At 42.4% G+C, this 17661-nt stretch overlaps 1 protein-coding gene across 1 annotated transcript; it reads right to left on the reverse strand.

Moving 5' to 3' along the window:
• Positions 1–1174: 1174 nt before the first annotated feature.
• LOC125151648 (CMRF35-like molecule 5) lies at positions 1175–8470 on the reverse strand. Its single transcript, XM_047832961.1, has 3 exons — positions 8341–8470; positions 3735–4067; positions 1175–1941 (listed from the first exon to the last, which is right to left on the reverse strand). The coding sequence occupies exons 1-3, from the start codon at positions 8378–8380 to the stop codon at positions 1763–1765; spliced, it is 552 nt and encodes a 183-aa protein (XP_047688917.1). The 5' UTR covers positions 8381–8470; the 3' UTR covers positions 1175–1762.
• Positions 8471–17661: the final 9191 nt, after the last annotated feature.

Here is a 17661-nt window from a genome sequence, read left to right on the forward strand (position 1 = left end):
ATATGCACCAAACTGAAAACTGCACAGACCAGTAACAGAGCTATTTTTTTTACAGGAATGTGTCTACATGTATATCCATAAATGTGTATCAAGCCCCATATGCAAGGAGAATTGTTACACAATTGCAGGTAGTTGCAAAAAAAATCAAAACAACTGAAATGTCCATCATGAACAAAAAAATTAAACAAATCATGATATACAGATACCATGAAATACTATGAAACCATGAAAAACAAAAGTCTGTAGATATTGCTATGGAATGATTTTTAAAATACATTAACTGAAAATAGGCAGGCTGTAGAACAATATAGCTATTTTTCTTTGAGGGAGGGAAAGAATATACACACACATATGCTTCAACACATAGAATTTCTCCTAAGCACACATACACACATGCACACACACGCAGTCACACACATGCACACACACACACACACACACACACTGGTTATAGTCCTATCTTTGGGTAGGGGAGTAGGGTAGAAGACAGAATATACTTTTCTACTTTACATTTTGTGTATTTTTAAAATTTCTCTTTCTAGGGGCGCCTGGGTGGCGCAGTCGGTTAAGCGTCCGACTTCAGCCAGGTCACGATCTCGCGGTCCGTGAGTTCGAGCCCCGCGTCGGGCTCTGGGCTGATGGCTCAGAGCCTGGAGCCTGTTTCCGATTCTGTGTCTCCCTCTCTCTCTGCCCCTCCCCCGTTCATGCTCTTTCTCTCTCTGTCCCAAAAATAAAAATTAAAAAAAAAAACTTTGAAAAAAAAATTTCTCTTTCTAAAAATCCACAAATAATTATAAAAGTTGGCCTATCTGCTCACTTTTCCACTAGCTCCCTCTTGCTGAGGAGATGCCAGTGGTGCATGAAGGAAGAGTACTTCCCTGGGTCAATGGTCACTTGGACCCACGGTCATCTCCAACCCTCCTAATCCCACACCAGCCTGTGTCTGCATTGACTTGCCTGAGTTCCTCCGTGTGTATTTAGAAGCCAGAGCTGGTTCATTGAATTAAGAAGATGCAGATCACGACCTGCTGCATGAGGAGGCACAACCACCCACGTGGGTGGGCAGGTAGGTAGCTCCCTCCATAGCCACACTCCCACTTTAGGGACATGAACCACCCAGGGATAGGGACATTTTAATGAAAGGCGCAGTTTCAATACACCCACACGATGGAAGCAGAGTCACAACATTTATTGTTTACAGATCCAGGGGAGAGCCTGAGGAAGGGCAGTCCCCCATCCTGGACCACGAACAAGCAGGAGACTGAGAGCAGGAGACTGAGAGCCCCTGTGACTTACAAGGGGGTCGGGGAAGAGGTCACTGATTTTTCACAGAATCAAATCCAAGTGGTTAATTTAAAAGGTGCCCCAGAAAAAGCAAAGAAGGAACTTATGGAAGAATTCTAAGCTTGGGTCCTTCTCTGAATTTCCCAATTTCGGGTGTGAACAGGGATGCCATTCTTTTTTTTTTTTTTTTAATTTTTTTTTCAACGTTTTTTATTTATTTTTGGGACTGAGCGAGACAGAGCATGAACGGGGGAGGGGCAGAGAGAGAGGGAGACACAGAATCGGAAACAGGCTCCAGGCCCTGAGCCATCAGCCCAGAGCCCCGCGCGGGGCTCGAACCCACGGACCGTGAGATCGTGATCTGGCTGAAGTCAGACGCTTAACCAACTGCACCACCCAGGCGCCCCAGGGATGCCATTCTGTAAAACGTCTGGGAGCAACTCAGAAACACAACAGGTCATTTTTTTCAAAAGTTGTTTTACTCTCCCCATATGGTCATGGAGAATGTGCGCATTTTCTGATTGATGGACACAAGGTTCTTCTTCAGCTCTGATCCAGCGGTTTGAACAACGATGGTGCAGCTACTCAGATCAGCATCTGGACACCAGGACCTCACGTAGGTCTCCCACTCTGGGCTGTAGTGACACTGCATGGTCACTTGCAGAGGAAAGGAGAAGGAAGGAAAGATATGAAGAAAAAAAATTAATGAAGTAAAAAGAAAATATAAAATAGAGAAGACAAAAAAGGCAACAGTTATTAAAAAAAAAAAAAACACCCTAGCAAGATATTAGTGATGATAGGAGAGGTCTGAATAACTGATACCAGAAATGAAAAAAGGTATATCACATAATATTCTGTGCATATTATAATAAGGTAAGATACTAAGAGAACAGGATAATAAAGGGACATCTAACCAAGTTTATGCCAATAAATTTGAAACTTCTGGTGGAATGGAACTGGACGGTATTATGCTAAGTGAAATTAGTCAGTCAGAGAAAGACAAAAATAATATGACTTCACTCATATGAGGACTTTAAGAGACAAAACAGATGAACATAAGGGAAGGGAAACAAAAATAATATAAAAACAGGGAGGGGGACAAAACAGAAGAGACTCATAATTATGGAGAAAAAACTGAGGGTTATGGGAGGGGTTGTGGGATGGGGATGGGCTAAATGGGTAAGGGGCACTAAGGAATCTACTCCTGAAATCATTGTTGCACTATATACTAACTAATTTGGATGTAAATTTAAAAAAATAAAAAATAAAACAAGTTAATTAAAAAATACTCTACAGAAAATGTATTATACTAAAACAGGCACAAAGAGAAATACAAAACCTGAATCATCTTACAATTATTTGAATGAGTCATATCCATCATTAAAAACCTCCCCATGGGTTCCTGGCTGGCTCAGTGTGTAGAATGTGCTACCCTTGATCTCAGCATCGGGAATTCAAGTCCCACATTTGGTGTAGAGCTTACTTAAAAAAAGTAATAAAACACCTCTCCAAAAGGAAACTCCAGAGAGAGCTTCAATGGACATACCTGCTAAACATTTAAAGAAGAAATAATGTCTATCTTACACAGAAAATTCCAGAACATAGGAAAGAGGATGCAATCCCATAGCCATTTAATTAGATTAACATAATCTTGATGCCAGAACCTGACAAACGCAGTGCAATAAGAAATATTATAGGCAAATCCACTCATGAACATAAATGCAAAAGTCTGCAACCAAAAATCAGCAAGCTGAATCCAGGGATATATAAGCAAGATAATACATCATCACCAAGTTGGGTTTATCCCAAGAGTGCAAAATTGTGTGAACATGAGAATATTAATAAGTATAATATGCCACATTAACAGACTAAAGGAGACAAATCATATGATCATCTCATAGATATGGACAAAAAGTATTTAATAGATTTAAACAGCGCTTTGACTATGGAGACCATTCTGGACCTCAGAAATCAACTACACCACCACAACTATGCTGGGGCCCTTTCCCTCTGACACTGGATATGGAGCAGAGGGTGAGAATAGCTACTATGAAGTCCCAGCCCCAAACTCCAGAAAGAGCAGGAACACAGGGCACCAGAAGCCCAGGAAAGCATTGGCAGGAATTGGGGTCTCTGGGTCCCATGGAAGGAGGTCCCTTTGGCCTATGGGCTGAAACTGGGACCATCACCTTGCTCGCTGTGGGCAATAGACTCAGACACTGAGCTGTGCAGAGAAACACATGCCCAGAAAGGCTTGATCCAGTCCTGGAGGAGGTGTTGGGAGCCGTGAGAGCATCTAAGGGGTTATTTGGGTTCTAGGAGAACTCAGGACTCAGCCACCCTGTGTGACAGTTCACTCTGAGTGACACTGAAGTCACTGGAGAGGAACCTCAGGGCCCAGGACAGAGCAGGCTCTAAAGACACACGGCCACACTTACATATACTCTTACCTGGGTCAATGGTCACTTTGACTTTGACCCCAAGGTCAGTTCCAGATTTCTCAATCCCACACCAATAGGTGTCTGCATCGTTCCACCTGAGCTCCTCCATGGTCACGGTGAACATGTTCATTTTCTGATTGTCCTGGATGGACACTTGGTTACCCTTTGCTTTCTCCCCTGATCCATTGGTTTTCACAAGGATATGGCAGTTCTCCCAATTAGCTCCTCGACACCACCACTTCTTGTAGGTCTCCCACCCAGGTTCATAGCGACACTGCACGGTCAGCGAGCCCCGCACGGGGCCACTCACTGCATTTGACACTGCCATGAGGGGATATGAGCCTGAAAAACACAAGTCCACATGCCTGTCACCACCACACCCCATTGCCTGAGGAAGAGCCACAGCCTCCTGTATCACAAATGATTCCAATAAACCCAAGTAGCTGATGAGTTGAATAACAGTCAAAGAAGGAATAGACCTTCCACAAGACAGACCTTTGTCCTTCAAAACTCCAGTGGGTCAAATCCACCACAGAAATCACCTAAGAGCACAACTACAGATCTCAAAGAATCAAAAACACCCACACTGAGCAATGGCAGCATCCTATAACCCACCCCTCCCCCTCCCTGTGGCCAATGTCATCTGGAGAGCAAATGACCCAAGGAAATGCAAGACCCCAGTACACTTTGGCCCACTGCCCTCATGCAAGATGTTGGCTCTGTGGTTTCAGATCTTTTCATTTTTCTTTTTTTTTAGTTTTTTTTTCAACGTTTATTTATTTTTGGGACAGAGAGAGACAGAGCATGAACGGGGGAGGGGCAGAGAGAGAGGGAGACACAGAATCGGAAACGGGCTCCAGGCTCTGAGCCATCAGCCCAGAGCCTGACGCGGGGCTCTACTCACGGACCGCGAGATCGTGACCTGGCTGAAGTCGGACGCTTAACCGACTGCGCCACCCAGGCGCCCCGATCTTTTCATTTTTCAAGAGTAACCAGGAATCTGGATTTTGTGGGGACATCCCTATGTTAAAACACTGGCCATCAGCACGTAAACAGAACAAAGGAATTTCTGTGTCTTTAAGTGTTAAGAAATTATCTACAAAACTACGTGACAAATTCATTATTGGGACAAATTCTTCGAACTTGGAAATTGTTTTCCCATGAATGTTGAAGATTCAAATTCTTCCATGGTTCTTGAATCTGTTCTATTGTTTTGGTTAGTTTTTTTCCAAGAAGTTACCTATTTCACGGAATATGTATTAGCATAAAGTCCTGCAATTAGAATGTACCTTTTTTTAAAACATTTTTTTAAACGTTTACTTATTTTTGATACAGAGAGAGACAGAGCATGAACAGGGGAGGGGCAGAGAGAGAGGGAGACAGAGAATCTGAAACAGGCTCCAGGCTCTGAGCGGTCAGCACAGAGCCCGACGCAGGGCTCAAACTCACAGACTGTGAGATCATGACCTGAGCCGAAGTCGGACGCTTAACCGACCAAGCCACCCAGGCGCCCCTAGAATGTACCTTTAATAATTAAAGCGTTCATATCTGTTATAATTACATGTTCTGACTACACACGTTCTTTGATTTTGTTGATTACACATGCCACAAGATGTCCTTCCTGTTTTTCTTCCCCTCCTTATTTTTTGCATCACTAAAGCAGTTTTGAGATTAGTTTGTAGATGTTACTGTTTTTATTTCCTGTTATTAAGTTTTCATATGTATAATTTTATTCCTCTTATTTCCTCAAAATTGCCATTGTGCTCTTTTTCCAATTAGCTAAGTTAAGATAGTGATCATTTTCTTCCTTTCTAAAATGAAGAAATACGGTTTAAGACTAAGGATTTATTTTTGTCCAATTTAAAAATTGAGGTATAATTCACATGTCATAAATTTTAAAGTCTGTACTTCAGTGGTTTTTAGGGTATTCACAAAGCTGTGCAACCATCACCTCTAATTCCAGAACATTTTCGTCACCTTAGAAAGAAACCCTACACCCAATTTCTCCTCATTTCCCTTTGCCTGAAGCCTTTGGCAACCACTAATGACTTCTCCCTTCTGGATATTTCATATGAACTGAATCATACAATCAATGGCCATTTTTTCTGGCTTCAGCCACTTAACATAATAATTGTTCAGGTTCATCCACGTGGTAGCGTATATGGGCACTCAGTCCTTGGTAGGGATAAGTCACATACAGTTTCTCATTCATCAGTTGATGACATACAGGATTTTTCTACATTTTGGCCAAGTGAATAATGTTGCTGTGAGCAGTTATGTCCTAGTCTTTCCACTGATTCAAGTGAAAGGAAGCTAACCCTGTGTTCACAGCCAAAAGCTCCAGAATGAGTTTGCTCAAGAGTCCACAAGAAGCTGCTGAGATCCTAAAAATTCTCTGAGAAACTCCCAGCAATCATCTCAGTCTTCACCAACAGAGTAAGGGTTCCCAAGAACCTGACAAGAAGTCACTCCAAATCTCTAACCCACCCATGGGCCCTTCAGCTGCCTCCAGAGTGTAAGGCTGCTCTCCCACCTTCCAAATCTCTGACAAGTACTTCCATTGACAAACTCCAACCCATAGAAGGAAGGTGATTAAGGGAAATGTGATTCCCAGATTTTGCTCTGTGAAGCAGAAGACGAGTTAGAGGGATGGTGGTAGGGCACCTCCGTGGCTCAATCGGTTACGTGTCTGACTTCGGCTCAGGTCACGATCTCAGGATTTGTGAGTTTGAGCCCCACATCAGGCTCTGGAGCTGATAGCTCAGAGTCTGGAGACTGCTTCAGACTCTGTGCCTCCCTCTTTCTCTGTCTCTCCCCCACTCACACTCTGTGTCTCTCTCTCTCACACAAATGAATAAACATCAAAATTTTTTTAATTTTAAAATGGGTGGTGGTGATGTCAAAATGACAACAGATGAGCTATCCCTGTTTGCCGCTTGATCAGTTCTGTCTCTATGTTGTGGAGGACTGAATGCTTGCATTGCCCCAGAATTCATATGTTGGAGTCTTAACCTTTCATGTGATGGTGTTTGAAGATGGGGCCTTTGGCAAGACATTAGGGTTAAAGGAGATTGTGATGGAGACCTCAGGATGGGATTAGTGCTCTTACTAGTAAAGACATCAGAGAGTTTCTCTCTCTTCCTTATTCTCTGTCTCTGTCTCTGTCTCTCCCTCTCTCCCTCCCTCCTTGCTTGTGAACAAAGAGGAGATGACCATGAGAAGGTGACTGCTGAAAACCAGAAAGAGAGCTTTCATCACAAACTGAATCAGTCTGCACCTTGATCTTTGACCCCCCAGCCCTCAGAATGCGAGAAAATAAATTTCTATAGCTTAAGTCACTCAGTCTGTGGTATGTTGCAATTATGACTAATACACATTTGTAACCCTTTTATCCCCGCATGAACTTCCACATTAAGAACATAATAATATGCAAGTTTTCCCGAAATTGTCTGCCTGGAAATCTCCCTATCAGAGTTTTTCTCTTCCACACATATGATGATGAAGCCAATGGATGAATAAATTAAGTCATTTTATTTCCCCTGATAACCTCCTTCCCGGAAGAAACACTATCTGCATCCAGCCCCAAACCCTGCGGTTCTGTTGAATGACAGGAAGCAGAGCTGGGTCAGCCAAATGATCCTGTAGTAGTTCCTATCCTCTGGGAGCATCAAGCACTAGCTGTCTCCAAGATATGAAATCCATCCCCAAAATACACACCTTCTAATCTCTGGCCTTCCCTCTCTGATGTCTCAGTTTTTACCCTAACCACTCTGGACAACTGTCTGGTCTTTGGTTCATGCAGAGCAGAGACTCAGGCTATTGTGTGGGGGTGAACAACTCTCCAGAGAGCCTGTCACACCCAGGTTTCACTGCCTGTCTTTCTACCTGTACTCTGAGCAATTCGGAAGAGACGTTCCCTGCTCGAGGGACAAGTCAACACCAGTTGTGCAGGGTTTTAAGTGATCCAGATGTCTGAACCCCACCTTGACTGAGTGGGTCTCAGCTGGTGGTTGAGCTCCTAAAAAATTCTTCAGGAATTCATGCATTTAACTATCATCTATCTAGCCATCCATCCATCCATCCATCATCTGTCTATCAACCTATCTGCCAGGGAGGACAAATAGTGCCCTAGAAAACAGACACCATTTATGTTATTTATTTTTATTTTCTTTCCGCAACACCTAACTTAGTACCTGTCAGGTAACAAAAAAATATTTTTAAGTTTTTTTCTTGTAATTTTTAAAAGTTTATTGATTTATTTTGAGAGAGAGAGTGTGACAGCTAGTGTGCAAGCAGGGGTGGGGCAGAGAGAGCAGGAGAAGGAGAATCCCAAGCAGGCTGAGCATGTTAAGTGCAGAGTCTGATGCAGGGCTCAAACTCACAAACCAAGAGATCATGACATGAGCTGAAATCAAGAGTCTGGTGCTTAACCAGCTGAGCCACCCATGTGCCCTGAAAAAGCTCTTTTTGTTTGTTTGTTTTTTCCAAAAAAAGTTTTTAAAGAGTAAGTGTCTGGATGAATGAAAGGTCCTACGATTTCCCTGTGGGACAGATCCTGTCTGTGTTCTGCCCCAATCCTACAGGTGCTCAGTCCTGAAGGGCCCATGCCACTCACCTTGGACGATGGGAAGGAACAGAACCGGGAGCAGCCACATGTCCTCCTGCCTTGGATGTCTCCCTGGTGCTCAGCTAATGCTAGCCCTCCGGGGACTGAACTGAGCTCAGAAGCAAAGTGCCTGCTCTTTCTCTAAATCTTTTTTTTTTTTTTTTAGTTTCTCTCATCTACTTCCCTTATTTTTTTCTTCAGTTACTTCCTAATTCCATTAATTAGAAGAAAATCAGTGCCTTCTTTGGGAGCATATGGCTGACGTCATCATGTCTTCCGTGATTTGCGGAAGCAAAGCATCCCACTGTCCAGGGTGCTATTGCAATTGTGCGTGAGGACCTGGGGAGCCAGCTGCCAGCAAACCAGGTGACCCAGTGCAGCAGGGAAGGGACACCAGAACCTCAGGGTCGGGTCCAAGGGAGGGATGGGCACACGTTGGGTTTGCACGTGGGGAAGAATCAATCCTCAGGGCTCACACCCAGCCTTGCTGGACATACAGCCCCATCCTGAACCTCCTTCCAGGCAGCCCACCTCTCCCAGACCACCTCTCCTGCCCTGGGTCCTGTCCAGCCCAGATCCTGACCTGCTGCCCCTTCCTCTTGGGGTACCCCTGAAGTCCTGAGTTCCTCTGAGGCAGAAGTGCCATGGGGAGATTATAAGGTAGGAGAAATCACCTGTTCCCATCACCCTTATCGTGCCCTAGATGCTCATTCTGTCACCCTTGGCAGATTTCCCCTGACTGTGGGCTGTTGGCCTCTTCCCAGCCCCAAAACTGCTTATGCTAATGATTCCTAAGTGACTTTCACAAAGGCATCCCCTCTTCCTTCAGGTGTCCCCTTCTCTGACTGTTCCCTGCTCCCTTTCCCTCTCCTCTCTGAATCAATTCTTTTGTCTCCTTTTTTCTTTTATGTTTCCCACATTTTTGTTCTACTGCTTGGAAAGGTTTTGTTTTCTTTAGTGCTTTATCTTCTCTTCCAACCATTGAATGAAATATTTACTTTGGGAATTATATTTTTATGTCAAAAGCTACTTTTTTGTTTCTGCTTGCTAAGGTTTTCGAAACTCTCCTCACTGTGGTCATGTTTGGTTTGGTCTGGTCTGCTTTGATCCTTCTCTTTCATGTAACATGCCTGCCTCAAATGTCTGATCGTTGTTGGTTATCTGATTGTAATTGAGATTGAGCCAAAACATAGCTGACTGGGGCTGAGTATGTGTGTGCAAAACACCATGTGAATTAGGTGTGTTGTATTGTGCCTAATTCTTTACCCTTCCATCTCTTCCTTGACCTACAGGCTATGCTTTCCCACATGCAGGCAGAAGCATCTTCCAAATTCCAGAGTAATGATGTTTGAAGGTGGCCTCCAGCATTGTCTCTAGCTGCCTTAGTTTCCCCAAATGTTTTGTGAAGTGGAAGAGCCCTTTGGAGAATGGAAATCTTTATTTCTTGATTTAGGTGCTGGTTGCACGAGTGTGTTTTATTTGTGCAAATACATTGAGCTGTGCACTTCTGATGTGTGCACCCTCTGTGTGTATATTATACTGTAATAAAAAGGTTTTAAATTTTACCGTGAACCTTTTTGAAATCGTTACACATGTGTTTACTTAATCCTTTCAATAGCTGCCTTAATGTTCCATTGTGTGCCTGTAGCATAATTAACTCTTCCTGTATTGTTAGCTGTTGATTGCTTTCCAAGTTCTTGCCCTTGCAAATCTATGCTGCAGGGTCCGTTTTGGGTAAGATGAAGTCAACACACTCCACAGACTTCTCCTCATGACTACAACTAGGAACCCAAACAGAATACGTGGAGTGACTCTCTGAGCTTCCTGTAAAATGAACGTTAGCAAATAATTGGAGAAGGAAACCAGACCAAGTTTGGACCAATCCAGCTGTAAGTTTCCTGATTATGTTTCCTTCTATATCCTTTTATATTCTCCTGTCTGAGGATGAACCCTATATCCCACATCCTGAAAGTTCAGGCTCAGCAGGGATCTTAAGAGCTCCGGAGGAGGAGTAAAACGAAGCATTAATGGAAGATGGGGCTTATATTCCCAGAGTTTCCTCAGTGTTTGTGTTTTTCCCTCCACCAGGTCCCCACCAAGCCTCAGGACAGAAGCTGCAATTCCACCTGCAGCCAGTGGGGGGTCGACTGCTAGAATTCTGAAGGAGGAAGGTCCTTGCTGCCCAAAAGACCTTGGACTCCAAGAGCGGGGAGGGGGGGATACCAGTGCATCTTCTCTCTCTTGGTTCTTCTGCTGCTTGGCCTGGATGCAAACCCAATCATAGGAAGTACACAGCAGACTGGGGAGAGAAAAGCCTCAGCTCTCCAAACTTCCTAGCCAAAGGACCAGGAAAGAAGGTGGAGGTTCTGAAAGCTGGGAGGGACTGGCGGGGGCCGGGGGTGGGGGGATGGAGAGGAGAAAGCAGATGAAGAAAGAGACCCTTGGTCTCTCAGGATCGCGCCCCAGTGTGCTCTCCTGTTCAGACCCTGGAGAGAATAACCCAACTTTGAGAATTTGGTGACGACCTTCACCAGTCATGGACTGGCCATTGGATGCCGCCCATGGGGCACATCAGAGGAGCACCTGCAAGGCTCCAGAAAGCTGGACCAGTGCATGTGGGAACCACAGTCCACAAAAACCACATCAGCACTTGAAGTTCTAACCTCACCAGCTGGACTGCCTGCAAAGAAAGAAACAGGAGTCAGAGTGAAAGACCTTTCCCGCGAGGTGATAGCATTGCTTTGCATGTTTGTGGTTGTGGTTCCGTGAAATTATCCGTGTGTTAAACACGTAGAACTGAACACCACCACAAAGTTGTACCATATGTAAGATTTAAGAAGTAGTAAAACCAACAAGAAAAATGTGTGAAACTGTGCACTTTAAGTGTATTGGTTTATTTTATCCCAATTACACCTCAATCAAACCTGAGAAAGAAAGGGAGGGGGGAAAAGTTTGAGAGGCCAATATTCCTTCTATCATCCCTTCATAGTTTCTGGGCTGTGGGCAGAAGCCCAAGGGTTCATTGGAGCCCCAATCCAGGAGAAGTCTCAGTTTTCACACGCCAACACAGAGGTATAGGGGCTATGGTCAGGACGCTCCAAGATGGGCCATTTGACAGGAAGATTATTCTGAATTAAAGGCAGTTGAGACCCTGTGGGCTCCAGAGAAACTTTTACCCCTTCCTTATTACGTACAAGAATCTCAACTGGAGGGTCTTTGCAGGATAAGGGTTATTACGAGGGATAAATGTTATCTGAGTAGCCCAATTGCATGGCAGGGCAAACATTTGTTTACACACATTTACTGGTTTTCATCTTCCTGCGAGTTGCTTTTTTTCCCCTTTGAGTTTCCAGACCACTACCCCCTTTTCATTAATTCAAATTGACATTTATACCCTTTATGCCTGACTGCCATGTCAGTGTGAGTTCTCCACATGCATGCTATTAAATTTTAATTTCTCCTGTTAATCTATCTCATATGAATTTGATTCTTAGCCCAGCTAGAAGGACCTTGAAGGACCCAGGAACTCTTTCTCCCTGAGAAGGGGATGGGACATTCTTGCTCCCCAACAGTTGGTGTAGTCGGCAGGACTAGCTGGACACTGCTCACTGAGACTCTGCCACAGCTGAGATGCCCCCAGGACATATGACATATAGCCAGCAGAAGGTAAGATTTCTTACCATGCCAGGCTCTTGGAATGGCTATTTGCTGAGGCCAAGGAAATAGCATGATGAGAGTCCCTATCTCTCTTGATTTTGATGAGCAGGAGACAATATTCGTGGACCTAGTTCCTTGGGCTTAGTGGCTTTGTGGTTCAATCAGTTCAATTTGGCTGAGTGTCCTTTCATTACTGATCCATTTCATCCCAGAAATGCTTTTTGTTTTCCTCTGTCTATATGATTTCTGATGTTTGTCATCTGTTGCTAAGGGACATCTTGGAAGCCAGAGCTGCAAAATTGGTGGACACAAGTCGAGCACTTACAAGCTGTTTGAGCTCTTGTCACCTGAAGACGATTCCCATGATAGGATGAGCTGGTCATGGAATGGGGTAGACTGACACTAGGTCACCCACCAGCCTCAAGAAAGCTCCATGCGAGCAGGTACACTGTAAACAACACAAGTCCCCAACCCCATGACACATCCCTCCTAGGTGTTATTGTGGCTCCCAAAGAACCAAGGCTTCAATACAGCCGTTCGATTTTTCCTTTTATGTTGTTTTATGTCTAAAGTGTTTGGCTTTATGACCAGTGAGAATTTTCTCTGTGGTCTCCACCTTCCAGACCGTGCACTTACTGGGGTCAAATGGTAGCCATCAAATAAACTGGGGATCCAAATTTCTTTCTCTCCTTCTGATTGTGCCAGCTCTCAGGGGTGTTTGTTTTGAGAGGTTCCAGACCATGGACACCTTTGTATCTCAACCCTCATTGTTTGTCAGTGCTGGAAAGTCCCATTCCAGAAGAACCCTATATGATGTTACTCATTAGTGGGTCTGACCCTGGATATGTATCATATTTTCGTGGGAGATTGGAGACATCAATTACACTAAACCATCTTTACCGCCTGTGCACTGAAGGCCTTTGCTTTCTTGGTCCAATGTTAGGAGTAAATTTTGGGGTCATGGGAGGCTGCATCACCTCTGCCCTCTCTGGTCACCTCTTCTGACTTGAGTCAAGCCACAAAAAGGCTGTTGCTTTGAGTTGCTATTAGGAGGTGATAACCACCAATGGCCAGAGGATGTATCCTTTAAACTGGGTACATTTTTAAATATATATTTCATATAGAGCTCTCAATTATCTTATTAGTATCATGGTTAGCCTTCACGACTCCCTTGACAAGATTGACGAAGTTCAACTTTAGACAAAAATAAGTGTCCATGTCCAGTGTAAATTCCCCTTTGTTTGAATTCCATTGATTTTTTTTCACTGCCATTATAGTTGGGTTTTTTTTAGTTCTATACATTACTGAATGCTCATCACAATAAGTGGACTCTAAATAGTCTTTTTCACTATTTCACCAAACCCAACTCCCTCCCCTCTGGGAAACATCCATTTGTTCTCTGTAGTTAAGAGTCTGTTTTCTGGTTTGTTTCTTTTTTTCTTTGTTCCTTGGTTTTGTTTTGTGTTCTTAAATTCTGCTTTCATGGGCCTGTCTTTTTTCTTAAACTTATTTATTTATTTTGAGAGAGAAAGAGAATGTGAGCAAGGGACGGGCAGAGAGAGAGGAAGAGAAAGAATCCCAAACAGGCTCTGCATTGTCAGTGCAGAACCCGATGTGGAGCTCAAACCCACGAACCATGAGATCATGACCTGAACCAAAATCAAGAGTCGGACTCTTAACTGACTGAGTCACCCAGGTGCCCCCAGGTGCCTGTCTTAACTTCTCTTTTGCTACAGGATTGACAGAGATCATTCTGGCCTGATTTCTAGGCTCAAAGTATCCAGGTTGCTCCTACAAATGCTAAAACCCATAAAGTGAATTTAACAAAAGCACTTGACACTGGCAATAAGGTTCAATTTGCTCCCGACTTCCAGGGCTCTGTAACCAGGCTCTGCCAGACTGAGGGATTCTTATAGAATGTGTTTGCAGGTGTATCCTAGACCCCTCACCACCACAAAAAAGTCATGTCCCCTGGACAGCAGCAGAGCTTTTAAATTAAAAAGGCTCTTACCTCTACTTTCAGAAGCTCCTACCAAATTTAGAGAGGATTTACAAAGATTATTTGACTACACACGCAACCTTCTCTTTACAGAGGAAACAAAAGACCAAAATTTCTCCTAAGCTCTCCTACAAATGGTCAGTTGAAGGCCGATATATAGGGGCTTATAGAAGCCCAACTTATATTTTGTATTTAGAAAAAAGGTTTTTGTTAAGATGCTTTAGACAAACATTACAAAGGCATATAACTATTGGTTTCCATTTTAGTTCAAATTCTCCTTGTTCTAAAGAAACAAAATTAGTTGAAAAGAAGGGGCAGTCACTTGATATTCAGGCCATAATCCAGGTCTTGAGGAATTAGGAATAATGGTCCTTATTTTACAGAACTCTACAAAACCAGGGGCGTCTGGGTGGTTCAGTCGGTTAAGCCTCCAACTTTGGCTCAGGTCATGATCTTGCAATTCATGGGTTCGAGCCTTGCATCGGGCTCTGTGATGACAGCTCAGAGCCTGGAGCCTGCTTCATATTTTGTGTCTCCCTCTCTGTCTACCCCTCCCCTGCTCATGCTCTCTGTCTCTCTCTCTCTCTCTCTCTCTCTCTCTCTGTGCCTTTCTTAATAAATAAATAAATAATAAATAAACATTTAAAAAAAACCCAAATCTCTACAAAACCAGAACTACAACTCCAAAAATGAGTGAAAGTCCACCTAATTCTACAGATCTCCAAACCTTGCTTATCCTTCTCATAATGTTGGTGAATATTAGGAAAGATTACAATATTGGAAGAAAAATGTTCTGTTCTTTAAAAAGAAAAAAGAGGTAAAATTTAAATAGCAATTACCCTGAAATCCTAGGAAAAAACTATTTTTATATTCTTTCTATTCCTTGAAATTATAAATCTTACCATGTCTTTGAAATGTAAACACAACCCACAATCTCCTGAGAATGCAGAACAAGAAAAAATAAAGAGGGAAAGTGGCCCTTTTAAAATACAAACTGTTGGGGGCGCCTGGGTGGCGCAGTCGGTTAAGCGTCCGACTTCAGCCAGGTCACCATCTCGCGGTCCGGGAGTTCGAGCCCCGCGTCAGGCTCTGGGCTGATGGCTCGGAGCCTGGAGCCTGTTTCCGATTCTGTGTCTCCCTCTCTCTCTGCCCCTCCCCCGTTCATGCTCTGTCTCTCTCTGTCCCAAAAATAAATAAAACGTTGAAAAAAAAATTTAAAATACAAACTGCTGGCAGGACTCATGTGCCCAGACTCCAGCCCCTCTGATGACAGGCAGAGAGGCTCCAAGGATCCTCCCTGGAGAAAAGTGAGACCCTTGCTCTGTGCTTTTGTGATATAAATTCTCTACCCCCCCCCCCCCCATCTTCACTAAGACCTAAGGGCCTTTTTACAACATGTAAACTCTAGGAGAAAGTTTATGTTAAAACAAATAAATAAGCAAAACAATAGAGGGAAGTATTTAAAAATTGGGCCTGTCATGTCCTCTCCACAAATAGTAGTACAAACAAAATTAAGATTTTGTTTGTGTCTTGTCTGTGTAGTGTGTGTGTGTGTGTGTATGTGTGTGTGTGTCCATGTTGTACATGTGAGATATTTTCCCTATCTCTGGACAGTACTGCTAAAACTAATTTGCAAAAGAGCTCTATTGAGTTAGTTTGAAGGCAAGTACTCGTAAGGACTGGGCATTCTAAAACCCAGAAAGGTAAAAACTCACCCAAACGTGTTTCAAGTTCACACGATCTGGGAACATATTCAGTAGTAAAGCGAATTTAAGGTTGCTGGTTTACTTATAAGGGGTATGGCTGAAGAGTTACCAGCTTTAAATAGAAAACTTTTATCCTGCTTGCATTTACTAAAAACCAAATAAGGTCACAGTATCACTGTTGCACTTGACCAGGAGAAAAAGAAACCTTAGAATAATTATTAATTTTTACCTAATGCCTCATGAAGTTTTAAGGTCAGTCTGAGTATAATTGTTTAAAACAAGTAAATTAAACTGACCTAACTACGATAAACTAATGAGCAGAGATTTATCTGCTTTTGTCTAAAGATATATTTCGGTCTTTAATAAACAGATTTCATGCTTTACAGAAAGATTGTATTATGAAAAAGCACATGTTTTTAAAAATTCCAAAATATATCCATTAATGTGCAAATCTAAAGAGTTTTGGTGTAACAGAGTTCAGAACTGCTTACTAGTTAGTTTTTACTGGAAATTAAGGTTTCTAAGCATTAAATATTCTAATAAATGCAATTAAGACTATTAATAAGGGAAACAACTCTGTATATGAAGACAATAAAACATATGTTTTTGTGAAGAGAAGGTATGAAGAATAAAAAGACATATTTGTTGAGGGAACAGAAACTTTCTTTTCCTAAAGTGAAACCATTTATTTCAAGACGAAACATTTAAAACAAAATCTGAGTATTAAAAAGAAAGTTCTGGGAAGTTTATAAAGAAAGAATCTTTGGGAAAAAAATTCTATGTGTGGCCAATACTGGCTAAGATTATGATAAATTTAAAGAAGTAAATGAGTTTTAACATCAAAAGTGCACTTTTGTAAAGGTTTTGCTTTCTCTATAAAAAGTACAGAGTTGGCTTGAACTAATGGTCTGCTCCCCATAAAAAATTGTAAGCAAAACTTGACCTTCTTATCTGCCTAAAAACCCATGATACTGGATGCCAAAATAATTTCCTGTGTTTATCAATCTTGGATACCTAAGAAAACTGAGTGGGTCTGAATATCCAAGGAGTTACATTTTGGTCTCATAGCTATGTAGCCTTCTATATTTGCCTTGAATATCTTTTATTGTCACGTTGGTGAAAAGGATATTTAAACATTGTTTCTTAATGATTTATGATCCTATTCAAACATTCAAACCTTTTCAGATTTTTGACACTTGAACATCTCAGAGATTTTGTGAGCAATTGAACTAATGAGGCTACTTGGTACATTTACTTACATGGGAAGCATTGCCAAATAAGTGATATGAAACCCTCTTAGATTATGTTTATGTAGATATGTTACTAAAATCGTGTCATAAAATTATATGAAACTCCTACAAATCTTATATCTCCATATGATATTATCTGGAAGTGCTGTGGGTCACAGAAAGATCCAGATTTCCATGCCGGCTGCATTGGCAGGAACTCCGCAGATCTCTAAGCATGGCCATTTTTACGTCTTTTTTTAGACAGTGGTACTTGCACTCAGATGCCTCGTTACATGAGGCATGTGCTTCACTTTCAAGGAGATTCAGGGAAAAACTGCGAGGACAGGTTTCTAATAACTTCTAGACCTGGAATTTGAATGAAGTAAAGGTTTCCAGAACGAGTGGAAAAAACAGATTCAAACAGAACCAAAATTAATAACGACTTGCAAAAGATCATTATACTCTTTATGGCTTTTTGTATGAAACATTAGTGCTTTTTTTAAATGTTGTGTTTTTGCAGATTTAAGGAAACTTTGTCTCTTAAGCTAAGTGACTTACAGCGATTTGATAAAATATACCTTTGTGAACAAATTCAAGTATTTATCTTTTCTCCTTACCTGAACCCTCCAGAGTTCAGAAACTCTCAGTCAGTATTCATATATTTTCTAGCAATCTACTTGAATCTATTGAATCTATTTTTCAATAAGAATCTGTTCTCTTTATGACAGGACACAATGAG

This window comes from Prionailurus viverrinus, chromosome E1 (assembly GCF_022837055.1).
Source record: "Prionailurus viverrinus isolate Anna chromosome E1, UM_Priviv_1.0, whole genome shotgun sequence".
Taxonomy (NCBI): Eukaryota; Metazoa; Chordata; class Mammalia; order Carnivora; family Felidae; genus Prionailurus; species Prionailurus viverrinus.